The sequence below is a fragment of the Canis lupus genome, chromosome 15 (genome assembly GCF_003254725.2).
Source record: "Canis lupus dingo isolate Sandy chromosome 15, ASM325472v2, whole genome shotgun sequence".
NCBI classification, from domain to species: Eukaryota; Metazoa; Chordata; class Mammalia; order Carnivora; family Canidae; genus Canis; species Canis lupus.
This window is the reverse complement of record NC_064257.1, coordinates 61,500,757-61,524,277: the sequence shown is the minus strand read 5'-3', so window position 1 is coordinate 61,524,277 and position 23,521 is coordinate 61,500,757. Positions and strand designations below refer to the sequence as shown.

The following is a 23,521-nucleotide window of genomic DNA, read 5'->3' as shown; positions in this document are numbered from 1 at the left end:
GAACATAAAGACTGCTAACTCTGGGAAACGAACTAGGGGTGGTAGAAGGGGAGGAGGGCGGGGGGTGGGAGTGAATGGGTGACGGGCACTGGGTGTTATTCTGTATGTTAGTAAATTGAACACCAATAAAAAAAAAAAAATAAAAAATAAAAAAAAAAAAAAAAAAAAAAAAGTAGCCACTTATGTTTATTCTTTGGTGACATATTTATACATGGTTTAACTGATTTTTTACTGAAATGCTGATCTCTCGCTAATTGCAAGAGTTATTTATCTAGTAAAAACACTAACCCTCTATATTATGGATATTTTCTGAGTTTTTCATTGGTCTTTCCAATTCATTTTTTTCAAATTTAATGATAATGATAATTAAAATACAAAATATCAAGATATTTATGTTGTCAAATCTACTGATCTTTTCTTTATGGTCTCTACTTCTGCATTTTATTCATTCAATAACTATCAAATGGTCACCATATGCCAATTCTTCTATATAAGGGATTTAGAAAATTCTATCCCCTTCTAAAAATTGTATACTTACCAAAATTTTCTTTTTCTAGGTTCATACTTTTAATATAGATTTTATGTTGATCTGTGCTGAATTTGTGAGATGGATTCCTCTCAATTTCATTTATTGAATTATCCTTTCTTTCCACAGTGGTCTGAAAAACTCCCTTGCTATATGCTAAATTCTTAGATGTACTTAAATTTGTTTTTGGAATTCAAATTAATTTAAATTAAATCCAGTTCAAGTTTTTATTTAAATCAACATTAAAATAACTAATACAGAACATGGACTCAAAAAAAATCTTTAATCTAAAAAATAGCCATGCTTTTCTTTGCAATTAATTTATGGTTTATTAGACTCAACTGCTCAAAAAAATGGCAATAATATTATATGTAGGAGTTTAACACATTCTTTTATATTATGTTCAAAGTTTTCCTTGCAGTGCTGAATTTCTTTTCAACCCTCTCCCTTATACATCTCTTTCATTCCTCCTATTTGCTCTACCCCAGTGAATGGTACCAACAAGTATTTCTATGAGTTCAGAAGAGACATCTCTGTGGTTTGGAGAATCATAAGACTTTAGGAAGGAGGTGGAATTCCAAGATGCCTTGGGGGAAAAGAAGACAGGCTTTGGATAGGAGGAAAAGAGTAGTAAAAACTGAAAGGAAGACAGTACAGTGGGGGAAGCAAGGACTGGTTTGAGTGGGAGTTCAGGAGGCAAAGCCATACTGTGGGAGACTATGCTTCTCTATTATTCACCTGAAAGTGTTCAAAACACTGTGCATGGTATGCTTCCATATATTTATAGATTGGTACACGCATAAAACATAATTCTAAAGGATACATACCGAGATGTGGATGCTGGTCATCTAAGACTATAGGGTAATGGGTTATTTTTTCTCCTCATTTACAATTACTAATTTTGTAATACAACATTTTTTTAAGAAATCTTTTTGGAACAAATATAACACACAGTCCTGAATAGACGAAGTCACAGCTGGCGATTAGGTTCAGCCTATCGCTAATTCTTATCCATACACTATTGCTAATATACATGCTACCAATGTGTTCAAAAGCAAGTGAGTAAATTCCACAATTTGACAAATTAAATTCAGTTTGTCTCTGGCTACTAACAGAATTTTTTAGGCTGATTAAATGCTGTGATCCCTGGGGTACTGTGATTATGTATTTAAGTAACCCATAAAGAAGCCTCTGGAATATCTCTAAGATTGAGCCCCAGGAGAATCTAGAACCAATTATGACCTATCTTTAAAATTTCCATTTAAAGACCGTCAATATAGCTTAAATGTTATGCTCTATAATTAGATGGCTTTGGCTCTTAAAATATATTAAAGCTATATTTATTTCCTTTTCTTCACAACTCTAGCCATTAGAGACAAGTGTAAATTTAATAAAATTGTTTGACTTATTTTAATCCACTCTGTTTTCAAGCAATCCAGGCCCAGGCTCATGTCCTGAGCCCAGAAAACAGTGGAGGTGACCCGGCCAAAGAGCTCAATAACAGATGAGGAAAGACAGCAAGGAGAACTCCAGGACAGGAAGAGAGAGCTTTTATTCAGAGGTTCAGAGGAACAAGGAAAGCATCTGGAACATGTGGTGAAAATTCTGATTTCTTTTCATCACCCATTCCCACAGCATACACACCCCAGAACTCCCCAAATCATCATTCGTAAAAGTCTTCATTTTTAACCTCAAATTCCTACAAAGCTTGAAATGCTGAGTGAAATAAGTCAATCGGAGAAGGACAAACATTATATGGTCTCATTCATTTGGGGAATATAAAAAATAGTGAAAGGTAATAAAGGGGAAAGGAGAGAAAATGAGTGGGAAATATCAGAGAGGGAGACAGACCATGAGACTCCTAACTCTGGGAAACGAACAAGGAGTGGTGGAAGGGGAGGTGGGCCAGGGTGGGGGTGACTGGGTGACAGGCACTGAGGGGGCACTTGGCGGGATGAGCACTGGGTGTTATGCTATATGTTGGCAAATTGAACTCCAATAAAAATAAATAAATACATAAATTTAAAAAAAAAAAAACATTATAAGGGCAGATTGGTGGAGGCCAGAGACAGCATTGGGGGGATGGGGAAGGAAACGGGTAAAGGTGGTCAGAAGTTATAAAAGAGGTCATGGGGAAGTCATGTACAACATGGTGACACTGTATTCTATATTTGAAGTTTTAAGAGAGTAGATCCTAAATATTCTACCACAAGACAAAAATCACAACCATGTATGGTGACTGATGGTTACTAGACTTATGGTGGTGATCATTTCACGATCTGTACAAATACCAAATCATCTTGCTGCACATCTGAAACTAATAGTATGTCACGTCAACTACATCTCAATAAAAATAAAACAAACATAGAAGCTACTGTAAGGGATAGAGAAACTGAGAAGAGGGAGTAAAAAAAGGCCAGATGTGTCCTGACATTAACAAAATGTCTACTACGTGTCTCCTACCAGGCAGCATCTTAACACGGTCTCGATCTTAACGACAAAGATGGAAAAAAAGAGAAGATGAATATATGAATAATATCATCCCAGGTTTACTGAAGATTCAGTCCAATGCAAATAAATCTTGCTACTGTTCCAGAAAAGAGACTAAAAAAAAAAAAAAGACTAAATTTTAATTTTTACCTATTTCTCTTTAACTTACCTTTACTCAGAAAAGATAAGGTTTTTAATTTTTTAAATAAAAACTCAAACTCTAGTTTTGGGGGGGCACCTGCCGTGGCTCAGTCAGTTAAGTAGCAGACTCTTGATTTCCGCTCAGGGCATGATCTCAGGGTCATGGGATCGAGCCTGCCATCGGGCTCCACGCTCAGCAGGGAATCTGCTTGAGACTCTCTCCCCCTCTCCCTCTGCCCTCCCCCTGCCCACTTGCATGTGCACGTGTCCGTGCTCTCTCTCCAAAATTAATACATCTTTTTAAAAATCCTAATTCTTTTTAAAGTGCCATGAACATACATATCCTTAAAAATTACTGCTTAAACTAGAAATAAGAAAAGACCTAACAGCGATCATGCAAATACTGCACGGGCTGTGCTGGGGAAGGGGAGGGTAGTGCTGATGGAAAGCCTACAGCCCTGCACGGAGGCTGCCCATCAGATATCCCACGGACATGGGTTTATTTCAGAGATTCTTCTACGGAAGGTGGCAGGCATCACCTTCCCACCGCTCAGACTCACTAAAGACAGCACAGGCCCGAGGGCAGTGGGGAGAGTCTGCAGGCGGACATCAGCGCGCAGCTTCCACCACGTGTTTTCATTTCTGCCCCACCCCTCATAGCTTATCACATAGGACTGCCCTCTTTTTACCTCTGGGAAAAAAAAAAAAAAAGACAGTCCTCTGTCTTTCCAGCTTTCCCTTCAGCCAAGAAAGATGTATCTGTGACTCAGACGCAGGAACATTGAAGTCCCTCACTTATCAGGTTCTACTGGAATCCTCAGGCCCTGGCAGCCCTTTCCCCAGACCAGTTTCCACTTGTAGGCCTCGCCTAATTTTTCTGGAGTGAATCCTAAATATAGGCAGGAAAGTTTTAAGAACTTTACACCAATAATCCAGGACCCTCCCTATGTCCTGGTTCCTCTGTCTAGTGCCCAAGTCATGATGAGTGCTTGTCTGGAACTCCAGCCGTGGATTTTTAGATACTGGGATTTGCTTGCCAGGCTGCATTGCATTCGTTCATAACAGGTTTTCAAGCTACTGTGTGTCAGACTCAAATATAAACTATGATTCTTGCAACCAAAAGACTGAAATCTAGAATTAAAAGAGAAAAGAGCTACATAAATAATTATAAGAAATACAAAGCTCTACCCAGCCACAAGCACCGTGCTGGATGTATTTTTAAAGGATGTAAGGGAAGCTTAACAGGGTCTGTCTGGAAGAGCAGAGGGCTTCACAGAGGAGGTGACGCAGAAGGAAACGGAAGAGCATTCCAGGCAGTTGGAGCAACGTATACAAAGACATAAAATTATTAGAAAATGGTTTGTTTAGGGAGCAAAATGGAGTCAGTGGCCTCGAGTACATGGAATACCAGAGCCCGATTAAGGACAAGTGAGCCAGCAGCTGCCAGGGGCCAAGGGCACTGTGATCAAATGGAGAAATTGTATCCCATGTTCTCACTTAGGAAAGGTACAAACAGGGGTTGATGAGCCAGAGCAGAACTGCCTGGAAAAACAGAAGTGGAACTGAGAGCTGCCAACAGCAGTTCGCCACCTTCCCTCCACGATGGGCCCTGCCTCTCCAAGCAGTTGACAACAATGTTCAAACAATACTGGTCTGAAGGAGCATCAGATGTTCAGTGAACGTGTCAATGCGTCCATCCAGCTCTGAGGGACATAACACAGTACCAAGAAATTAGGCTGAAACGGTAATAAAAGTTGTAGGTAGGGCCTGACTTGAAGCACTTGATAAATGTTAACTCACTCAATTCTTATAACCCCCCTGGGGGGAGATACCATTATCATCTCCCTATTGCAGATGAAGAAGCAGAAGCACATAGTGGTTAAATATAATTTTCCATAAATAAGTAAATAAATGAATGAATAAATGAATAAATAAATAAATAAATACATGAATAAATAAATAAATTTTTCCAAAGCGCATGCAGCAAATAGGGAGCCGGGATTTGAACCAACGTGGTTGCCCCCAGAGTCTCCAGACTAAACCATCACACGATTCTGACATATTGAGCTTTTGCTTTATCCTCTGGATGGTGGAGAGCCGGCAAGGTTTTTTAAGCAATGGAGCAATCATTTGTGTATGAAGATCACCCGGGAGGAATTCAAGAAGACTGAACAGAGTTGGGAGAGGCCGAACCCAAAACAAGAACAGGGGGCGACTGTGCTCATCAGAGCAGGAGACAATGGGGGCCCAAACCGAACAGTGGAATGAGTCTGCAGAAGAGGGGAGCTTAGGGCTCTCACATCACTGAGATCTGCCAACAGATTGCTGGTGGGTGGTGACAGTGATGGAAAAAAATCAAGGTTCTGATGACAGGATAAAGGAGAAAACACTGTTTTCTTATGGAAAATGTTTGGTTTTGAGGTTCTGGGTGTCATCAGATAAGGGACTCAGTGAGCAAGTAAAATGGAGAAAGAGAACACCACAGGAGATGGATCTATAGGGAAAGAGATAAAGGTAGCAGATGGCACCCCGAAGGCCAGCACTTAGCCAAGTAGGGGACACGGGGAAAGAAGCTGAGCGGGAATTGGAACAGCAGTAGAAGGGGCAGGAGAAAGGAGAGTTGTACAAAGCAAAGAGGGAGAAGGTTCTGGAAAAGAAGAAAAAGATTAACAGTGTGGAATGCTGTGATGTGCTGATACAGGGCCTCTGAAAGGGCCATGACGACGTTCAAGACACCCACAATGGGTTCCTTCCATCTGTCCTCTCCCCCATGTCCTATTCCCCTGACCCCCTGCCCAATTCCAGGGGCTCCGACCGTGACTTTCTCAGAGCTGGCTATCTATCCCACACAAGCTGTGACATTACTGCTCCAGCCTCCATTATGATGAAGATACTAGAACATACTTCCTTAGGCTAGAAGACCGAACCCGAGACAACGATACATGTTCTCTACCTTTGTGTTCTGATCCACAATCTTCTTCAGATTTTTCAACAGATGATTATTCGGACCACCTTCTTTCTCATTAACATAAACTATCCTATCCAGGTCTGGAAAGTTCCGGTTCAGATCTATTCCCTGGGCATTGCTTCGACCCACAAACCAGTCCTTGAGCTCACCAGGCTAAAAAAAAAAAAAAAAAAAAAAAAAATCAAAAGGAAACATAATCAGTTATTTATTATTGTTGTTATTATCTAGTTAAGGTCTTCATTAATGATTTTTAAAGTAATTTACTAGGATCAGTTATTTATTTCAACAATACCCTCTCAAACTGTATTTTCACTCTTGCTGACAGATCCATGAATGTATCAGGTTGAAAGTATTTGTTATGATTATTTTGAAAATATTTTCAATGAATAATACCTTAAATATTAATAACAATCACATTTAAATGGTATTTATCATCAAACTGCAAAAAAATCTATATATGTTAGTAATAGATGATGCCTTTCAAAGCATGCCAGTCCGTATTTGATTTTAAGTAAAATATTCATTGGCTCTGTAAATCAGAGCAATCTATTTTTTAAATATTCAAAAGAACAAATTACTAAAGAAGACTGAAGGTTTAAAATGAGTTTAACATGAACTATGTACATATTAGATACCTCTCTTTTACAGTTTTCATGAAAAAAAAATGAGCCCTAGAACAAAGATCAAGAGCTTTGTAAGTTGAGAAATGTCTGTTCAATTTCAAATCGTACATTTCAGTATTGGTATAATCTAGAACTTTAAGGAATTTTCAAGACATTTAGCCATATTCCACAATGCATATGTTCTTATTTTACTATTAAGTTATACATTATCTATGATATAGAGCTAATTCCCATATCTTGAAGTTATATAAGCTCAGATACCTTAGACTCCAAAGAACAAGAATCTGTAACAGAAAATAACAATGATAATCTTTTACCCGTTCTTACAGCTCCAAATACCACCTTTAAAATAGTATACAACTTAATTCTCTATGTTGTTATAATTTTTCTATAAAATTTCTCTCAATGTTATTTCCAGAAATTCTCTAGGTTTCTTACAATGTCAAACTGTCAGGTCACTGGATGTTTTATTTTTAAGGTACAAACTGACTTCCCAACTATAAGTAAAATACTAATACTCCCATAAAATAAGGAAATTGCTTCAAACTGTGGAAAACAACTCATGTCCTCCACGCCTGTGCAAACAAAAAGAGAACACAGGCCATTTATCTTCTCTTAAGATGTCTTACTTTCCAGCGTCTCTAACAGTTAAAATAGCATTATAATTTAATTTTAAAGGCAGAAGGGGTTGTTGTTGATGGTGGTGGTGGGTTTTTTTGTTTGTTTTACTTCCCTCACCATATGTACCAGAATTAAACACCAAGGAAACACTGATCCGGCCTCACTTTTTCTTCCTTGATGTCAGCAGAGGGCGCTAGGACATCACCTCATTCAGAGACCTCCACTGTGTTAGGGCCCCAACCTTGGCGGTAGTCAGGCTTTCAGCTTTTTAGAGCAAAGGAAATTTAGTCACAAACATGGGAGAATAAATATGGTTATTTACCAGCAAAATGCAATGCTGACTTATTAACAAAACCTCTCACTCCCAATCCCTGCTGAAGCCACTCTCACCAGCCAGGCCTTATCTTCTGAAATGTCTTCTCCTCGGGAGGCAGGGGAGCATCTATCACTTCCATCACCTCCCCGTCCTACCTGTGAGATTCACGTGCGTGTGCTACGACAGAGGAGCACACACCTATGAACACCAGGAAAGGAAGCATGCCCTGCTCTGGGCTGGCGGGAACTCACCTGAGATGCGGCCTTCTCGAAGCCGTCCGGGTTGAGGGAAGGCATGATGTGGATCCGGGTGCTGTGGATCAGCTTAACGATCGTCTCGTTGCCCTTCTGGTACTCGTTGCACAGGTACTGGGCCAGGAAGATAAGCAGTTCCCGTCCCACAGCCTCGTTCCCGTGCATATTCCCAATGTATTTAAATTCAGGCTCACCTAAAAGAGCAAAAATCAATGACATGAGGACACTTTCTACGGCTCCAAATAGAAGACAGACGGCACACGGCTAGGAGTACGTTGTGTCTCTACTGACTTACTACACACAGCTGACGGCTTCTTCTCTTTCCAGAATTGATACCTAAGACAAATCTACTTGAAATGTCAAAATATTCCTAACACTTCTGCCCTTCTAAGTCTGTCTCCCCAAGGACTGAACTGTGTCTTCCCCAAATTCCCCAAATTCATTGGAGGTGAAGCCTTAACCTCCAATGTGACTATATTTGGAGACAGGACCTATACGGAGATAATTAAAGTTAAATGAGATCATGAGGGCGGGACCTTAATCCGTACAAGAGGAGGAAGAGACACCAGCACTGGCTCCCCTTTCCCCCCAGGTGCGTGGAGGAAAGGCCACGTGAGGACACGTACGGGGAGGAGAGCACCTGCAAACGAGGACAGGGTCTCAGAAAACCACCTTACTGGTACCTTGACCTTGGACTTTGAGCTTTCGGAACTGTCAGAAAATTAATTTCTGCTGCTAAAGTCATCCAGTCTGTGGTGTTTTGTTAGGGCAGCCTGAGCCGACAAATATACCATCCCACCCGCAATAAATAATAATAATAACAATAATTCATCGCATGCCTTCTGCTGGCTGAACACGGACCTTTGCATTTTTTCTCATTTAGTTCTCACCAAACATCTAAAAGTCGGTATTATTTTATAATGAGCAAAGTGAAGTTCAGGCTGCTGAAGAGGCCTGACCGCGGTAACATGCCCATGAAGCCAGAATCTATAAATGCTGATCTTCGCATTTAGTTGAAAGCCTATGCTTTTTCTCTTTCTTTCTTTCTTTCTTTCTTCTTTTTTCTTTTTTCCTTTTTTTTAATCCTTAGTGATTAAAAGCATGAACTTCTGGAGCCAGACTGCATGGCTTCAAACCCTCGCACCAACTCTTACGGGTTGGCCTTGAGCAAGTTACTTCGGCTCTCTGTGGCTCTCTTTTCCCACCCCTAAAATAAGAGAACAGATCCTACCCGTAAGATTATGGTAAGAACTAAGTGAAAGAATAAGTATGAATGCGTAGAACAGTGCCTGGAAAATAACAAGTGCTAAGTGTTTGCTATGATAATTATTATTGTGATGACGATGACAGTGTCATAATATCGGCGTGACATGCTTTACCACGTATAATCTAATTTTCTCTTTATAACAGCCCACTAAAATAAGGAAGACAGACATTTTTATTGTCATTATTGTACAAATGCAGGCCCAAGAGAATATGTTTTGCTGAAGGGCTCAGAATTCAGACTGAAGTCACTATTGCCTGTTTCTGCTGTTCTCCACTGTGTTTAGGAGTAATTAAATTGCAAGGCATAGCAGCAAATGATCCAAATTAATCCTGTTGTTTGGCTCCCTCTGCTTCATCCATCCCCCAGGCCCAACCTCTGCAGTGGAAAGGATTTTTCCACCTATAAAACCACTAGGACTGCTTACCCCCCGGTAAAAGAAAAACTGGAATTATTTTTCTCCTGGAAAAACATCATCTAAATATCCTTTGCGTGAGATTCCTGATGGTGTGACTTAAATGACTGCTAACCACAGAAAACCACGTCCTTGTGTGACCTCTCGGCCTGCATCTGAGTTAATCTTAATCTAAGGATCAGGCCGGAGCAGGATCAGGGCTATTTATATGCCCCTCATTTTCTTACTTTGAGGGAGAGGCGCTGGTAACACTATGCCTGGGCACGTACCCGCATAATGCACGAGAAGAGATGTTTTCTTTGCTTCTGATTTCAAAAGTCATAATGACCTTCCTCCTTTCTGTCAAACTCATGTGCTTTACTCCTTCCCCTTACTGGATATTAATTTGATCGAGGCACAGAAGGGAGGGTAGCAGCGCGTTACAAAAGGAAATGGAGATCAAGTGGCCAAAGGAGCATTACAAGCCTATCTTGCAAAGGTATTGAGAGAAGATTCCACTGTGGGAGGCAGGGGCCCCTGCCTGTTACCCCACCCAGCGCTGTCTGAGGTCTCAGTCACTCGAAGGAGCTTGGCCCGTAACCCATAAGAGGAGATGAGCTCACTGAGATTTTGTATTTCTTCTCCCAATTCAAAAAAAAAAAAAGATATATTTCATCATTTAAGGGAGACATAGCAACGTCATACCCTCTCAGCCTCCCCCAGGGTGTGTCTGGCAGTCCGTGCACGTGTCTGAATCTGAATGCGCTCCCAGTTCTGCCACAAGCCACACCACCCCCTATTGCCCCAACGCTTGATTTTCAAAGTGAGAAAATTCCCAGGGTGGCTTTGTTTCTTCAGCTCTGTAGGAAATTGCTCTCGAAAGCAAATCTGCCCCACGACGTCTGCCACATTTGTGAGGAGACAGCAGTAAGAGTAACAACAGCAATGCTCTCGTCCGATGCGAAGATAGAACCGTAAAGGTCATTTTATAGAAGACAATGTATGGAAATAAAATTCAAGGCATGTATGACTTGGCGAAAGAAAAGGCAAGTGTATTTGCATCCTCCTCTGACTCATAGAACGAGTTATGTTGCTAGATACGCTGTCACCAGAATCCAGAAGAGCTGCCCTAAGCCTACGGACGCGTCTTGTGAGGTGTCGAGTAGCCACGGTGTTGTTGGAGGTACACACATCCACCCTGCCGTTCGACGACGCCACAGGAGACCCGCAAGCCAGCAGAGCAGCACCTTAAGCTCAGGGAATGTGGGCTCTGGAGGAGGACACCGGCATGCACGCGGGGTTCAGCAGTGGGGCGATGATGGGGGGACGTTGGGTACATGACCAACCAGCTACAAGGTTCTCAAGTGGAAGAGTCCCATCACCTTCTCCAGCCCTTCGCCCTCCCCTCTTCACCACCCACCCCACTGGGTCCCCTCTACCCAAAACCCATCAGCTAAGGAGCCTCCCATCTGCTTTCACCATAAAAGCCGGAATCCTCTACAAGAGCTGTAGCTCCCCCGGGTGTGGCCTGGCCCACCTCCCAGTCCCCTGAGGACCTGCTCACCTGTCCCTGGGCCGCAGGGCTCTGGCCCACCAAGGCTGTCCTCCTGGTCACCCACAAGTTTTGCCCTGTCCTTCCCTGATCTGGAGAGCCACCGCTTCCTGGGCCACCTGAGGTCTGCATCCAGCCCTTTTGTTCTCTCCAGTACCTGAGTGTGAGTACACACCTGCCCCCAGGTGACAGTCCCCCAGGCTGCGAGGACGGCCAGAGCTCGGGGGCAGGCTCCTGCCTACAGCACCCGCATGGCTCACAGCCAACGAGCTCCCGAGGGAACGAGTAAGCGGCCCCCCGGGCGGCTGAGGGCCCCGCGAGCCCTTGGGGCGCAGGTGCAGCCGCGCGGGGAGCAGCAGCCAGGAGCTGGACGGGCCGGGCGGGCAGCGGGTCGGCACCCTGGGGGCAACACTTAAGGACCTCGGGGCTACTGGGAGCCCCCCCCCACTGTGAGCAGCCGATGTCCCAGGAAGACAGCAATCTCCATGGTCACAAGACGCCCCAAAACCTCCAGGCAAGGACTCCCGAGGCTGGCTGTGTCCAAAAGTCTAAACAAGGAGCTCAGGAGACATTCTGCTCTCCGGACCCTTAATTTAGAAGGAAGAATAAAATCGAAGCCGTTGGCCTTTGAATAAGCCCGTGTGTCAGCTCACCAACCCGGAGGGTACAGTCCGCGGATGACCTAGGCACCCCTGTGTGCGGCCTCTGGGGACGGAGGATGGCGGGGACACCTGTGTGCGGGCCACTGAGGACACAGCCCGGCGGGGACACCTGTGTGTGGGCTGCAGGGGATGGAGGTGGTGGGACACCTACCTGTATGCAGGCTGCTGGGGAGGGAGGATGGCGGGGACACCTGTGTGCGGGCCACTGAGGACACAGCCCGGCGGGGACACCTGTGTGCGGGCTGCAGGGGACGGAGGATGGTGGGGACACCTACGTGCGGGTTGCTGGGGACAGAGCCTGGTGGGCACATCTGTGTGAGAGACACTGGGGACACAGCCCGGTGGGGACACCTGTCTGCGGCTGCTGGGGACAGAGCCCGGGGTCAGCAGGTGCCCATTCCCAGGGACGGCCGGCAGCACGCCCCCAGGCTCAGCCCATCCACCTCCCAGCCGGGAAGGACCCCGCTCCGGTCCCTGGGGGCTGCTCGGTTTGCATTCCTCTTAACTCTGCACCCGCCAGTTGGTTTTTTTGCCTTTTCACCCAGCGGTTCCGAGTCCCTGATCCCCCGGAGGAGTCTGTTCACAGGGTGCCAGGGTGCCGCACTGCCGATGGCCTGGCTCGGGAAGTCCAGCTCCCCTGCTGCACCAGCTTTTCTGCAAGATCACATAACCCTCTGTCCTGGGTGCTCCGCGTGGCGCACAATCAGCAATCAAGCCACCGTTAGAAGATGATCACCTGACGACCAAATCCAGCCTGGCTGGGCCGAGTTTCCATCGTACTCATCTGTGTCACGGAACAACCAATGTACATGATTGGACTTGTACTCTCATCAGAACAATATAAGAATAACTGATGGGTGTTTTAAAATAAGATCCAAAGCCTTACTGAATCATAAATAAATAAATAAATAAATAATAACTGGAGCAGGCAAGTTCTTTTAAGTTTCATACTTGTAACAACTCATTTGTTCCAATTGTTTATTAATGTGATTTGAAATAACCAAATCATAAAATGAAAAAAATGTACAGATCTATTGCTTCAAAATAAAACAGAAGCATTTTGCACCCCCAGAAACACATATCCCTTAGGCTTAGCATGTGGGTAGAGTCTGAAGCTGACAACAGTCTGGCAAAGCTCCCACATGGTAGGAATCAATGGTGTTAAAGTGACCAGAGAGACCCTAAAGCAGAAGTTCACAGGCCCAGTAGGCTAAGCCTTGAAAAGAAAAAGAAAAAAAAAATCAAATAAAGAGGTAAAAAAAATATATAATAATACTCAGCCTTTTTCACAAAAAGGAAATTTTACTTTCACTGCGTTATTTGACCTAATGGTCAGCCTATCTGTGTCTAATATTTCTGCTCTTGGAAATAGCTGACAGGCGGACCATTCGGTAGAGGGCTTGATCAGATGACTTGGAAGGCTCTTCCAAATCTTAGAGTCAATTATTCCGTGACCTCTATATGAGAAGAAAAGAGCAGAGGTCAAATATCTAATGAAAAATGAGATAAATGTGAAAATAGGTTGTAAATTGTGAAACTTGGTGTAAGAAGTGTAGCATCATTTAGAAAAAAGTAAGTACGTGAAGGGTATTTTAAGAAAGAACTCGATTATAGTAACAGAACTCTTCCATCTTTCTTTCTGTAAATAGAGAGGAAACTCATACTGAGATGAATCTCTTCTTCCTCCAACATCAAATTATTGCAAAAATATAAATCCACTAACTCATTTGGAAGGTGTACTTAACTCACTGATTTCACAATTCCTAGAGCTGGTGACAATGTCAAAGTACATGTTCCCGGTACACGTAATATACTAAACACATGGCTGAATAACCAGAGTATCCAAAAATAAAACCCTATTTCTCAAAAATATCATGGTAAAACGTGCACCTCACCAATGATTTTGAGAAACAGACCTATAAGTAGCTACACAAGCAGCACAGTCACTGAATGATTTGATTTACAAATGGCTTTGCAAGTTGGAGACATCTCTGGAACAGATGGGCCTTCCCATCAAGGATCTCCCTCTCTCAGTGGTAAACTGGGGGTTAAGACATTAGTGCTACTAATTGTTTCCACTTGTTTGACGTTCTAACCTATTACAGCTTTTAAATCACTCTTGCAGAATGAACCCTACAAGTTTCCGAACACTTGTCAATGAATACGTCATTAATTGGCTCGTGTTTTAGGATATTTTAGCAGCCTAAAATGCTCAGTGTATTCCTAAAAGAAATCCAAATCTCCGAAGGCCAAATAAATAATAGAAGAGAGTGGGTATGGATACGAAAATAGAGCCTCCTTCTAGCAGAGTAGATGAAAAGAGAACAAAGAAGGGGAGAAAAAAATCCAAAGAAAGGCAAAAGAATAAAAAACAGTTGCAGAAGACAATACGGAGTGTAAAAGATTACTTCTCCTTGCTTCCGCCTTCATCGTCATATTTTAAAATAACTAAATTTACACCACATCTTGAAAGTAATTTCTCACTTCATCTGATTTTTTAATGGGCAGCCAACACAGAACACATTACAGAACTATTCTGCAGAGATGCATTCCAGAATTCTTTTTCAAATATTAATTATGCATTAGCCACACATATCCTCTCAAAGTTCTCTTACAAATGACATCTAGTGTATATCTAGAAAGATCCTAATTGAAGAAAGAGGGATAAACAGAAGAGCAGAAGAAGGTTAGACTTGCTAACCTTGCAAGTCTATAAAAATGTCAGAGTTCGAATATCAACAAATGCCTTTAATTTTTTTTAATTAAAATATTTGTCTTTACACAAGTATCTTAGAAACTTTTTACAAATATCCATGTACGATGATGAGCACTCCAGTGTTTAACAACCAGCTCCGAGCTGCTGGCTCATGGTACAAACGCACTCCCTATGGACAATCTGAAGTTACCAACGTGAGGTCAGTCGGCTCACACAGTTCCGGAAAATTAAAACTAGGTCTCATAAACCAGTACAGCCCTACTCCGACACACCACTGCACATGGAGAGCAATTATTTGAAATATGTAACTTCCGGTTTTTTCACGGGTTCTCCAGAAGGTGAATCTGAAGTCTAAGAAAGCAGAAGGATTTTCAAACACATAACGAAAAGTAGAATCAGGCTAGCCTCTACCATACTGCCTTTCTTTATGTTTCATTTTATGTAGTAAGAATTAAAAGAGGTTTGTTTGGGGGTTTTATTCATGTATTGAGATGGAGCTGTTTTCTAAAGCACCGCACCAGTATCCATCTATTCTAGGGGGAAGGAAAAGAAGAAAGGAGTAGGGGGTTTTACTTTGGCTTCATGAATTACTCTAGCAGTTACCAATGGACTGGATTATGTTACTCTTTGCTCTATACCTAATCATAATAATTAATGAAAAAAATCTTACTTTGACCTAATAAGTAGTTTTTCTAAAATATTTATCATTCTAGGTATTCAAAATTCCTTCTGTTCTTCCTACAGTCTTGACCTACAAGGCTATCTTCGACATGAAAAAAAACAGTATAATTTCTGTGCCCACTCCCAGAAATTCACAGTTTAAAAATCACAGACATTGGTCATTTAAAATTAGTAACATGAAACACTTTATAGCTATTATCCAAGGAGAGGCTGCCTGCAAAAAGCCATACAGTCAGAAAAAAATCGTTGACTTGTTTAAGAGCATCGTGACATGAACACAGAGTAAATTTTAACACAAATCAGGTAAGGCAGAGATTGTTTTAATGATGTAGTTTCATGATGTGAAATCTCTCTGTAGATATAGTTTTTAAGATTTTATTTATCTGAGAGAGGGACAGCATGAGCGGGGGGGGGGGGAGAGGCAGGAGAAGCAGACTCCCCACTGAGCAGGGAGCCCGATTCTGTAGATATTAATCACCAGGAAAGACAGAATTATTTTTAAAGTACTCTAATAGTTACAGATCACATCAAATGGTTACCAGGATGCCTTTGTGCAAGTATTTACTGAAGATGGATTTGGGCCTTTAAGTATCTTTTAAAAGTACCAATTTAAATAAATAATAAATAAATAAATAAATAAATAAATAAATAAATAAATAATAAATGTATGTGCCAATTTTATTTTAGATGATTCTCTTAGAAGACTCTGTTGTCTTTCACCAGTATTTTGATAATATAAAATAAAACGTGAAGATAAATATATCTAAGAGGCCAAAACAGAACAGAGTTAAATTGGTACCAGAAAAGAGAAAAGAAAGTATGAATGGACCAGGTTTCTGACAAGTGATTATGGTTCAGTGTTTGCCGGCTCTCTCGTTACCATATTTGGTTGTGACTGGTAGGTCAGTTTTGGAAAATAATGCCCATGAGGAGTTATGTTGTAGCTTGGAAAGAGGCTTTTAGGTGTAGCATGAGCCTCCCAGGGGCGGTCGTGTGGCTAAGGGTTTGGCTAATTCTGTAAACTCCAGAGGACAAAACTAGAATCCTAACTAGAAGATCCAGAGAGAGCATTTAGCACAGCTGAAGAACAATCTCTCTCTCCGGAAAGCTGCTGAAAGCCCGAACAGCCATTGTGAAGTCATCAACACCCCTCAAAAGCACAGAGGTATCTCGAAGCCATGCTGTAGGTGCTGTGGATGACCTCACACCTCCTAGCATCCCAGAGAAATAGAGCCTGATAGCTTTTCTTTGACAAACTATTGGTATTCAAGCTTCTAAACTTGCCCTATACAAATCATAGCTCTCAATAAATGTTAGCTGACAGTTCTCTGGAACAAAGAGAAAATGGTAGATCATCATAGTGAAGTAAGGCCTGGTTACAAAAAGTAATGAAAAACCCCAAGTCCCTATCCCCCAATCACCACTCTGTACGCTCAAGAAAGAACAGCCCATCTCATGCCAAAGGTGAACAGAGGATGAGCAAAGTGATGACATCAGAACCTACGTGGGTGGAAAATGTCAAGTATCTCTAGCAGACACAAATGAATGGAGAAAAACTTCAGTTTACTAATAGGCAGGTGAAGTGGGAGCAATACCAACGACCTAAAACTCCAGCAGCAATGTCAAAACTTAGTCTAACAATCTCTTCCCAGAAACAACCTGGGAGCTTTCTTTTTAATTTTCCCAGGAAGAGGATAACTCAAAAGTCAAGCCCATTTGTCAAAACATCTTCAGGATGTCATTCTCTCAACATCGTAACTAACGACTGGCAGCGCTGAAGGTGCCCCAGTCTCAGAAGCAGTGAGCTACACAATAGAATCTTTCCCACGAGGGTAAAGGGTGAAATGGAGCCCCCAGGTCTTTCTGCTTGCCGCAGTACCTTAGAAATTCCAGCCCACATGAGCTGGTGAGGATCCCCTGTGGGAGGACTGAGTCCGCTCTAGGTCTCCCGCCAGGAGATTATTCCATAATAATAATGGGGTAATCATGAAGTAACCTCTTTTGTGCAAAGTTCTTGAAGGAAATTGTGCTCACTTACTGCTCTCTAGGTCAGCTGTGGGCTTCTTGCAAATGCAGGGTACTGAGCTCTGTTCCCAAAGATCATACTTCAAAACCTCTAAGAAGGGGCCTGAATCTGTATTTTATTCAAAGATCGAGAGGTGATTCTGATGCCCTTCTGGGATTGAGAATGAACCATTTGGGAGTTGGTACATGGAAAGTCCAGCACAGCGATGGGGAGTCCAATGAGGCCAGCAGACAGCTGGGAATTCCAATGGCTGAGAGTCAATGGGATACAGATGAGAAGGGTGATAGTTCTTAATTTATGGATCATTGGTTTTGAGAATTTGATTTAAGGGAATGTATGAATTCTCTTCCCTCACATTTGCAAAAGAAAAGACATAAAAGTATGCAAAGATCTTACAAACTTAAGGAACCTTCTTATACTAGACATTGGAAGTCGGAATCTGGAAAGAGAGAAATCACAGCCACCAGAAATATCTACATACATTTCTACATAAGCTTGTTTCCTGATCCAGACAAATGGACTATTACATGCCCTTCCTCACTGCAAATGGAGCACAGCAGCATGGCAGCAATAGAGCACTGTTTAAAAGAAACAAGGAGGTGGGGAACATGGGCTTAGATAACACACACTTGGTTTGGATTTCAGCTCTAACATGGTATATCCAACCTTTTGCCAATAACCTCTTCCCCAAGCCTCAGGATTCTTTTCTCTAAATTGGCTCACCAAAGCCTCTTTTGTTGAGTTGCTTAGAAGATTAAAGGAGAAAGTATCCAAATGAGACATTCTGTGCCAAACCCAACAACTAGTTGGTAACCAATAAATCGTTGCCCATGACTCATGTTATTAACACAGTACGAACAATCTTCCATATTGGAAACATAGAAGCTAGAAGCTTCCAACAGTATTATGTATGAGGTGATCCTGAGATCCTTCAAAGAGCTGTGCAACTTAAGTGAGTTTGGAAAATTAACCGATCCTTCTAGGAGTACAGATACAGATATCAGCCTAGAGTTGACCTACGCCATACGGCAGGCTCCTCAGACTTGGATGTGCAACCGAATCACCTGAAGATCCTATTCAATGCAATTTCCAACTCAGAGGGTCTGGAGTGGGGCCTGAGAGCCTAAAACTCGAATGAGCCCCCAGGGGATAACTGGTGCCTATCTGTGGACCACCGGAGTGTAGAAAGACTCCAAAATCAAGATTGGGAGACAGAGAGAAAGAGAAAGACACTGATTTTGAAATAATAAAAGACTTTAGAAACTTAAGTGCTTTTTCTTAATGTTGGCTTGCTCCAACCACCTTGAGTGCCCATTCTCCCAAAAGCACCCAGCATAATTCTGGAGGCTGCTACATGGCCTCAGGCCTGAGATGCACTATAAATGCTAACCTGCATGAACAACAAAGTATCTGCTAATGTATATTGAACCCAATGTCAGGTGCAAGAGCATGGGAGACTGTCATAGGGCTTATTGGTACATCCCTAGAAAGCTCCAGAACTATTCAGATTACAGGAAAGTATATCTCTCTTCTCAGTTTTAAATTAAATATTTAAATTTTAAAAGTACGTTAAATAATTATGCACAGTCTTATATTTAATGTAGTTATGAATAAATTATGAATAACCGTGGATACTTACCGGCTATGTATTATCATATTTTGCTTGTAATTCTCTCATTAAAGAACTTTCAAGATTTTTACTCACTACAACTACTCTAATTTTATCTCCCACTCCATCTCACCCATCTTCTGCTAGTCTTTTATTTACTTCTTTGGGGACTAAGATACGAACTTTAGGGAATTTTTTTCTTTTTTTTTTTTTTTCTTTCTTTCTTCTTTTTTTTTTTTTTGCAATGAAGAGAAGAGGGTAGTACAATGAGGGGCAAAATCTCATACAAGGAAAAGTAAGCAACTAAAGAGATACACACAGCCCCCCCAAAAAGACTAGAGATTTCTGCTTTTCAAAAAATTCTGCATTAAAATTCAATTTGCCAACATGTAGTATAATACCCAGTGCTCATCTTATCATGTGCCCTCCTCAGTGCCCATCACCCAGTTACCCTATCCTCCCACCCACCACCCCCTCTGCAGCCCTTTTTTGTTTCCCAGAGTTAGGAGTCTCTCATGGTTTGTCTCCCTCTCTAATTTTTCCCCACTCAGTTTCCCTCCTTCCCTCATGGTCCCTTTCACTATTTCTTATATTCCACGTATGAGTAAAACCATATGACAATTGTCTTTCTCCAACTGACTCATTTCACTTTCTGCTCTTTTTTATTTTACTTTATTTGACAGTGAGAGAGAGAGAGAACATGAGCACAAGCAGGGGGAGCAGCGACAGAGGGAGAGAGAGAAGCAGACTCCCCATTGAGCAGAGAGCTGAATGTGGGGCTCCACCCAGGACACACAAATCATGACCTGAGCTGAAGGCAGATCCTTGCCCGACTGAGCCACCCAGGCATCAGCATCCCCAAGATTTCTGATCTTAGAATACATCTGATTAATTTGTATTAGTATGTCACCTGACCCTTTACTTAGGGATTCCTTAACGTTAATGTAAATAAATACTCTGCCGGCATTCAAAATAAAAATAACATTGAAAAATTTTGCTAAATAAAATAAAACCACCTGGCTCAATGAAAAATTAGACAGTTACAGAGGCACCTGGGTGGCTCAGTTGGTTAAGTGTCTGCCTTCAGCTCACTCAGGTCATGTTCCTGGGATCCTAAGATTTAGCCCCATATCAGGCTCCCTGCTCGGTGGGGAGCTGGTTTTTCCCTCTGCTTCTGTAGCTCCCTCTACTTGTGCTCATTCTCTCTCTCTCTCTCTCTCTCTCTCTCAAATAAATAAATAAATAAAATCTTAAAAAAAAAAAAAACTAGACAGTCACTAAGCGTTTATCATCTTTAATTTCACACGACCCCAAGTACACGATATCACAATCTCAAAACATCAATACAAAATTTTATATCAAACCCTGTCATTTTCTTACTAGTAAGTTGATGATTCTTTTTAAATTATTTAAGACTCTGTATTTGGATGGTTTGAGATATCTTGTCCAAAACAATCTTTTTTAAAAAAAAATTATTTATTGAGAGAGCGAGAGGGTGAAGGGGCTGAGGGGGAAAGAATCTCAAGCAGACTCTATGCTGAGCACAGAGCCCCACATGGGGCCTAGTCTCATGACCCTGAGATTGTAACCTGAGCCAAAATCAAGAGTCAGATGCTTAACCGACTGAGCCACCCAGGAGCCCTTTGTCCAAAACATTCTTATCAAAACATTTATTTGTGAACAAAATAAATAGCTACCTGTTTTCAAGTTTAAGGGTAAAAATCATCATGTATATCAAAATTTGCCATTTAAAAATACTTTCTGTTTAACAGCTCAAAAAAAAAAAAAAAAAAAAAAAAAGATAAATAACTGTATCCCAAGCCCAGCAGGAGGAGAATTTCTTCTTGGTAAGATAATTAAATAACAACAACGTGAAATTGTATGACACCAAAACAAACAAACAAAACCCTTTATAGCCCCATCTACATAGTTTTATCACCTATCTCAACTTAAAGGTAGAAAATATAGTTATTTTCTTCATATATCTGGTACTCTCTTTTTATCACTCCACCAATCACTTTGCTATCTTCACACTCACTTCTCTAACCTCTGGATGTCTCATCCCCACAATATGTAAAATATGAAAAGACATAGCCAACAGAGCAACAAGGGCAGTCATGAAAAGAAATCAAAAACAATTAGATCCCTCCTTAAATAAACTAGTATTCTTTTTTAATATATAAAGATTTATTTGTTTGTTTTAGAGACAGACAGCACGAGTGGGAAGGGCAGAAAAAGAGGGAGAGAGAATCTTAAGAGGACTCTGTGGCTAAACATGTAGCCCAACTGGGGGCTCAATCTCACAACCCTATGGTCACAACCTGAGTCAAAACCAAGAGTCAGTTGCTTAACCAACTGCACCCCCCCAGGCACCCCTAAACTGGTGTTCTTGAAAGCAAAATGGCAACTCAACATTTCTGGTGTCATTTGTGAACACATGAACATACATGGCAGTGTTCGAATGTTTACTAACCTCTATTTCGTTACGACATTGGTAATCATGTCACAACTACATCATCTAATTAGACCTAGAATCTAAGAGTTGGTGATATTAGCAATGGCCTGCATGTACTAAGGGCTTTCTGTTTATTAATTCCACACACACACACACACACACACACACACCCTATGACGTAGGAACTATTTTCATCTGTTTTACAGATGAAGAAAACAAGGGTGTTGGGAATCTAAATGATGTCCTCAATACCACACAAGTTACTAATAGCAACACACGGATCCAACACCCGTGACCTACCACCATAGCCAAATTATTTAACTACCCCGCTACCTGCCTCAATCAAGTTTTGATATCTCATTCTGCTTTGCCCTGAATATCCAAATTCTAGTTTACCAATATGCAATAATCCAGTGGACGGTGGATGAAAGATCACAAATGTCTTAATGTGGCAGCCTATTGGTATAGGTGTGTTAGAGCAAAGGAGTCGGTTAGAAATGGTGATAGCGCACCCAGTAATACACAAGGTTGGGTCTTTTGCTTTATTTTTTATTAGTTCCAACGAGGGCCTGAGCCACCACTCTCTCCTTTATATGGCTCCCTTTCCTAGACAGAAATAAGGGATTGCCTGTCCCAGACATCAGATGTAGCTACAGGATGGCCTATCAGAGATATTTGCACTCCCATGTTCACTGCAGCACTATTCACCATAGCCAAGAGGGGGAAACAAGGTAAATGAACACTGACAGATGAATGGGTAAAGAAAATGTGATGTACACATACAGTGGAACATTATTCGGCCTTCAGGAGGAAGGAAATCCTGCAATATGTGCCAGCATGGACAAACCTTGAAGACGTTATGCTAAGTGAAGTAAGCCAGTCTCAGAAGGACACATCTTGAGCTTCGTTGGAGCATGTTGTCTCCAAAATGCTCTAATTCAGTAGAAGCAAAGAGGACTGTCGTTGCCAGGGCTGGGGTAGGGGAAATGAGGAGCTGCTTACCAACGTGTATTAAATTTCAATTATGTAAAATGAGTAAATTCTAGAGATCTACTGCACAGCATCATACCTGTAGTTAACAATATTGTAAAAAATATATATATATTGTACACTTAAAAATCTGTTAAGAGGACAGATCGCATGTCGCATTCTTGCACAATGATAAAGAAAAAAACCAAAGTAACTAAAGAATGTCACCCAATTTTTTTTGCAAGATTTTATTTGAGAGAGAGAGAGAGAGTGAGCATGGTGGGGGAGGGGCAGAGGGAGAGAGAAAAGCAGACTCCCCACGGAGTAGGGAGACCAACCCGGGGCTCCATCCCAGAACTCCAGGACCATGACCTGAGCTGACGGCAGACACTTAACCAACTGAGCCCCCCAACGCCCCCAATTTTCAATATCAAAGATCTTGTTCTTCACTTGCTACAGCCATCCTCTAATTCATGTGGATGGTGCAACTGAACACTGGAACAGCCCGACATGAATCCCTCTACTCACTAAAACTGGGGGAAATGCAAGGAGGGTGGGAGGAGAGACTACGGCTGGGGTAGCAGGAACTCTGTGGGAATGAAGAGTCGGCAAGTACAACAAAGTACCGAAACCAGTGGCAACAATAGCTGTGCCTCGTCTTCCCCACTTGGCAGTCATCACCCGCCATAGTCCACCTCAACCGGCAGTTATTTCTTCTTCTAATTAGTTCCAAACCCAGATGGGTCGCTCACTTAAGGAGATGCAGTACCTCTCCCTCGTAAACATGCAAGCTCTGAAGCGAGGCTGGATGTCTAGCTGCGTGTGTGCCATCATTTACCAGCTGTCAGGTACAGGCGAGTTATTAATCCTCTCTACCTCGATTTCTTCAACTCAGATGTGGGCGTGACCGTAAGACCTACCTCACAGGATTATTGGGAGGATTAAATTTTTAAAATCTATTGAAGGCACGTAGATTGGTGGCCTGTGTGTCATAAATGTCAAAAACAGTCAACTACTTGATCGTGAAGACAGTGATGGTGAGGGAAGAGGAAAGAAAAGGCAGAGAAGAAAAAGGAAGAACCACTCCAAAAATCCTCTTTGCTCTGTTCTCTGTTCTGACTTCTACACAGAAGACTTTTCCAACGACCCTCACCTCCTCCTCCCCATAACTGCCGGAGAGCACTTGACACGCAGTGTGGTGCAGCGGAGACCTGGATTTTTAATTATCCTCAATTGCAATCATACTTCAGTAGC

General features: G+C 42.0%; 1 protein-coding gene across 1 annotated transcript in view; it reads right to left on the bottom strand.

Annotated features, from left to right (window-relative positions):
- The window catches only part of CPE (carboxypeptidase E), a 106,347-nt gene that overhangs the window by 22,811 nt on the left and 60,015 nt on the right, over positions 1–23,521 (bottom strand). Inside the window, exons 2-3 of the mRNA XM_025438859.3 lie at positions 7,937–8,133; positions 6,111–6,278 (exon numbers count right to left, since the gene is read on the bottom strand). Coding sequence (XP_025294644.2) covers positions 6,111–6,278; positions 7,937–8,133 — 365 coding nt within the window. The remainder of the gene's footprint in view (positions 1–6,110; positions 6,279–7,936; positions 8,134–23,521) is intronic.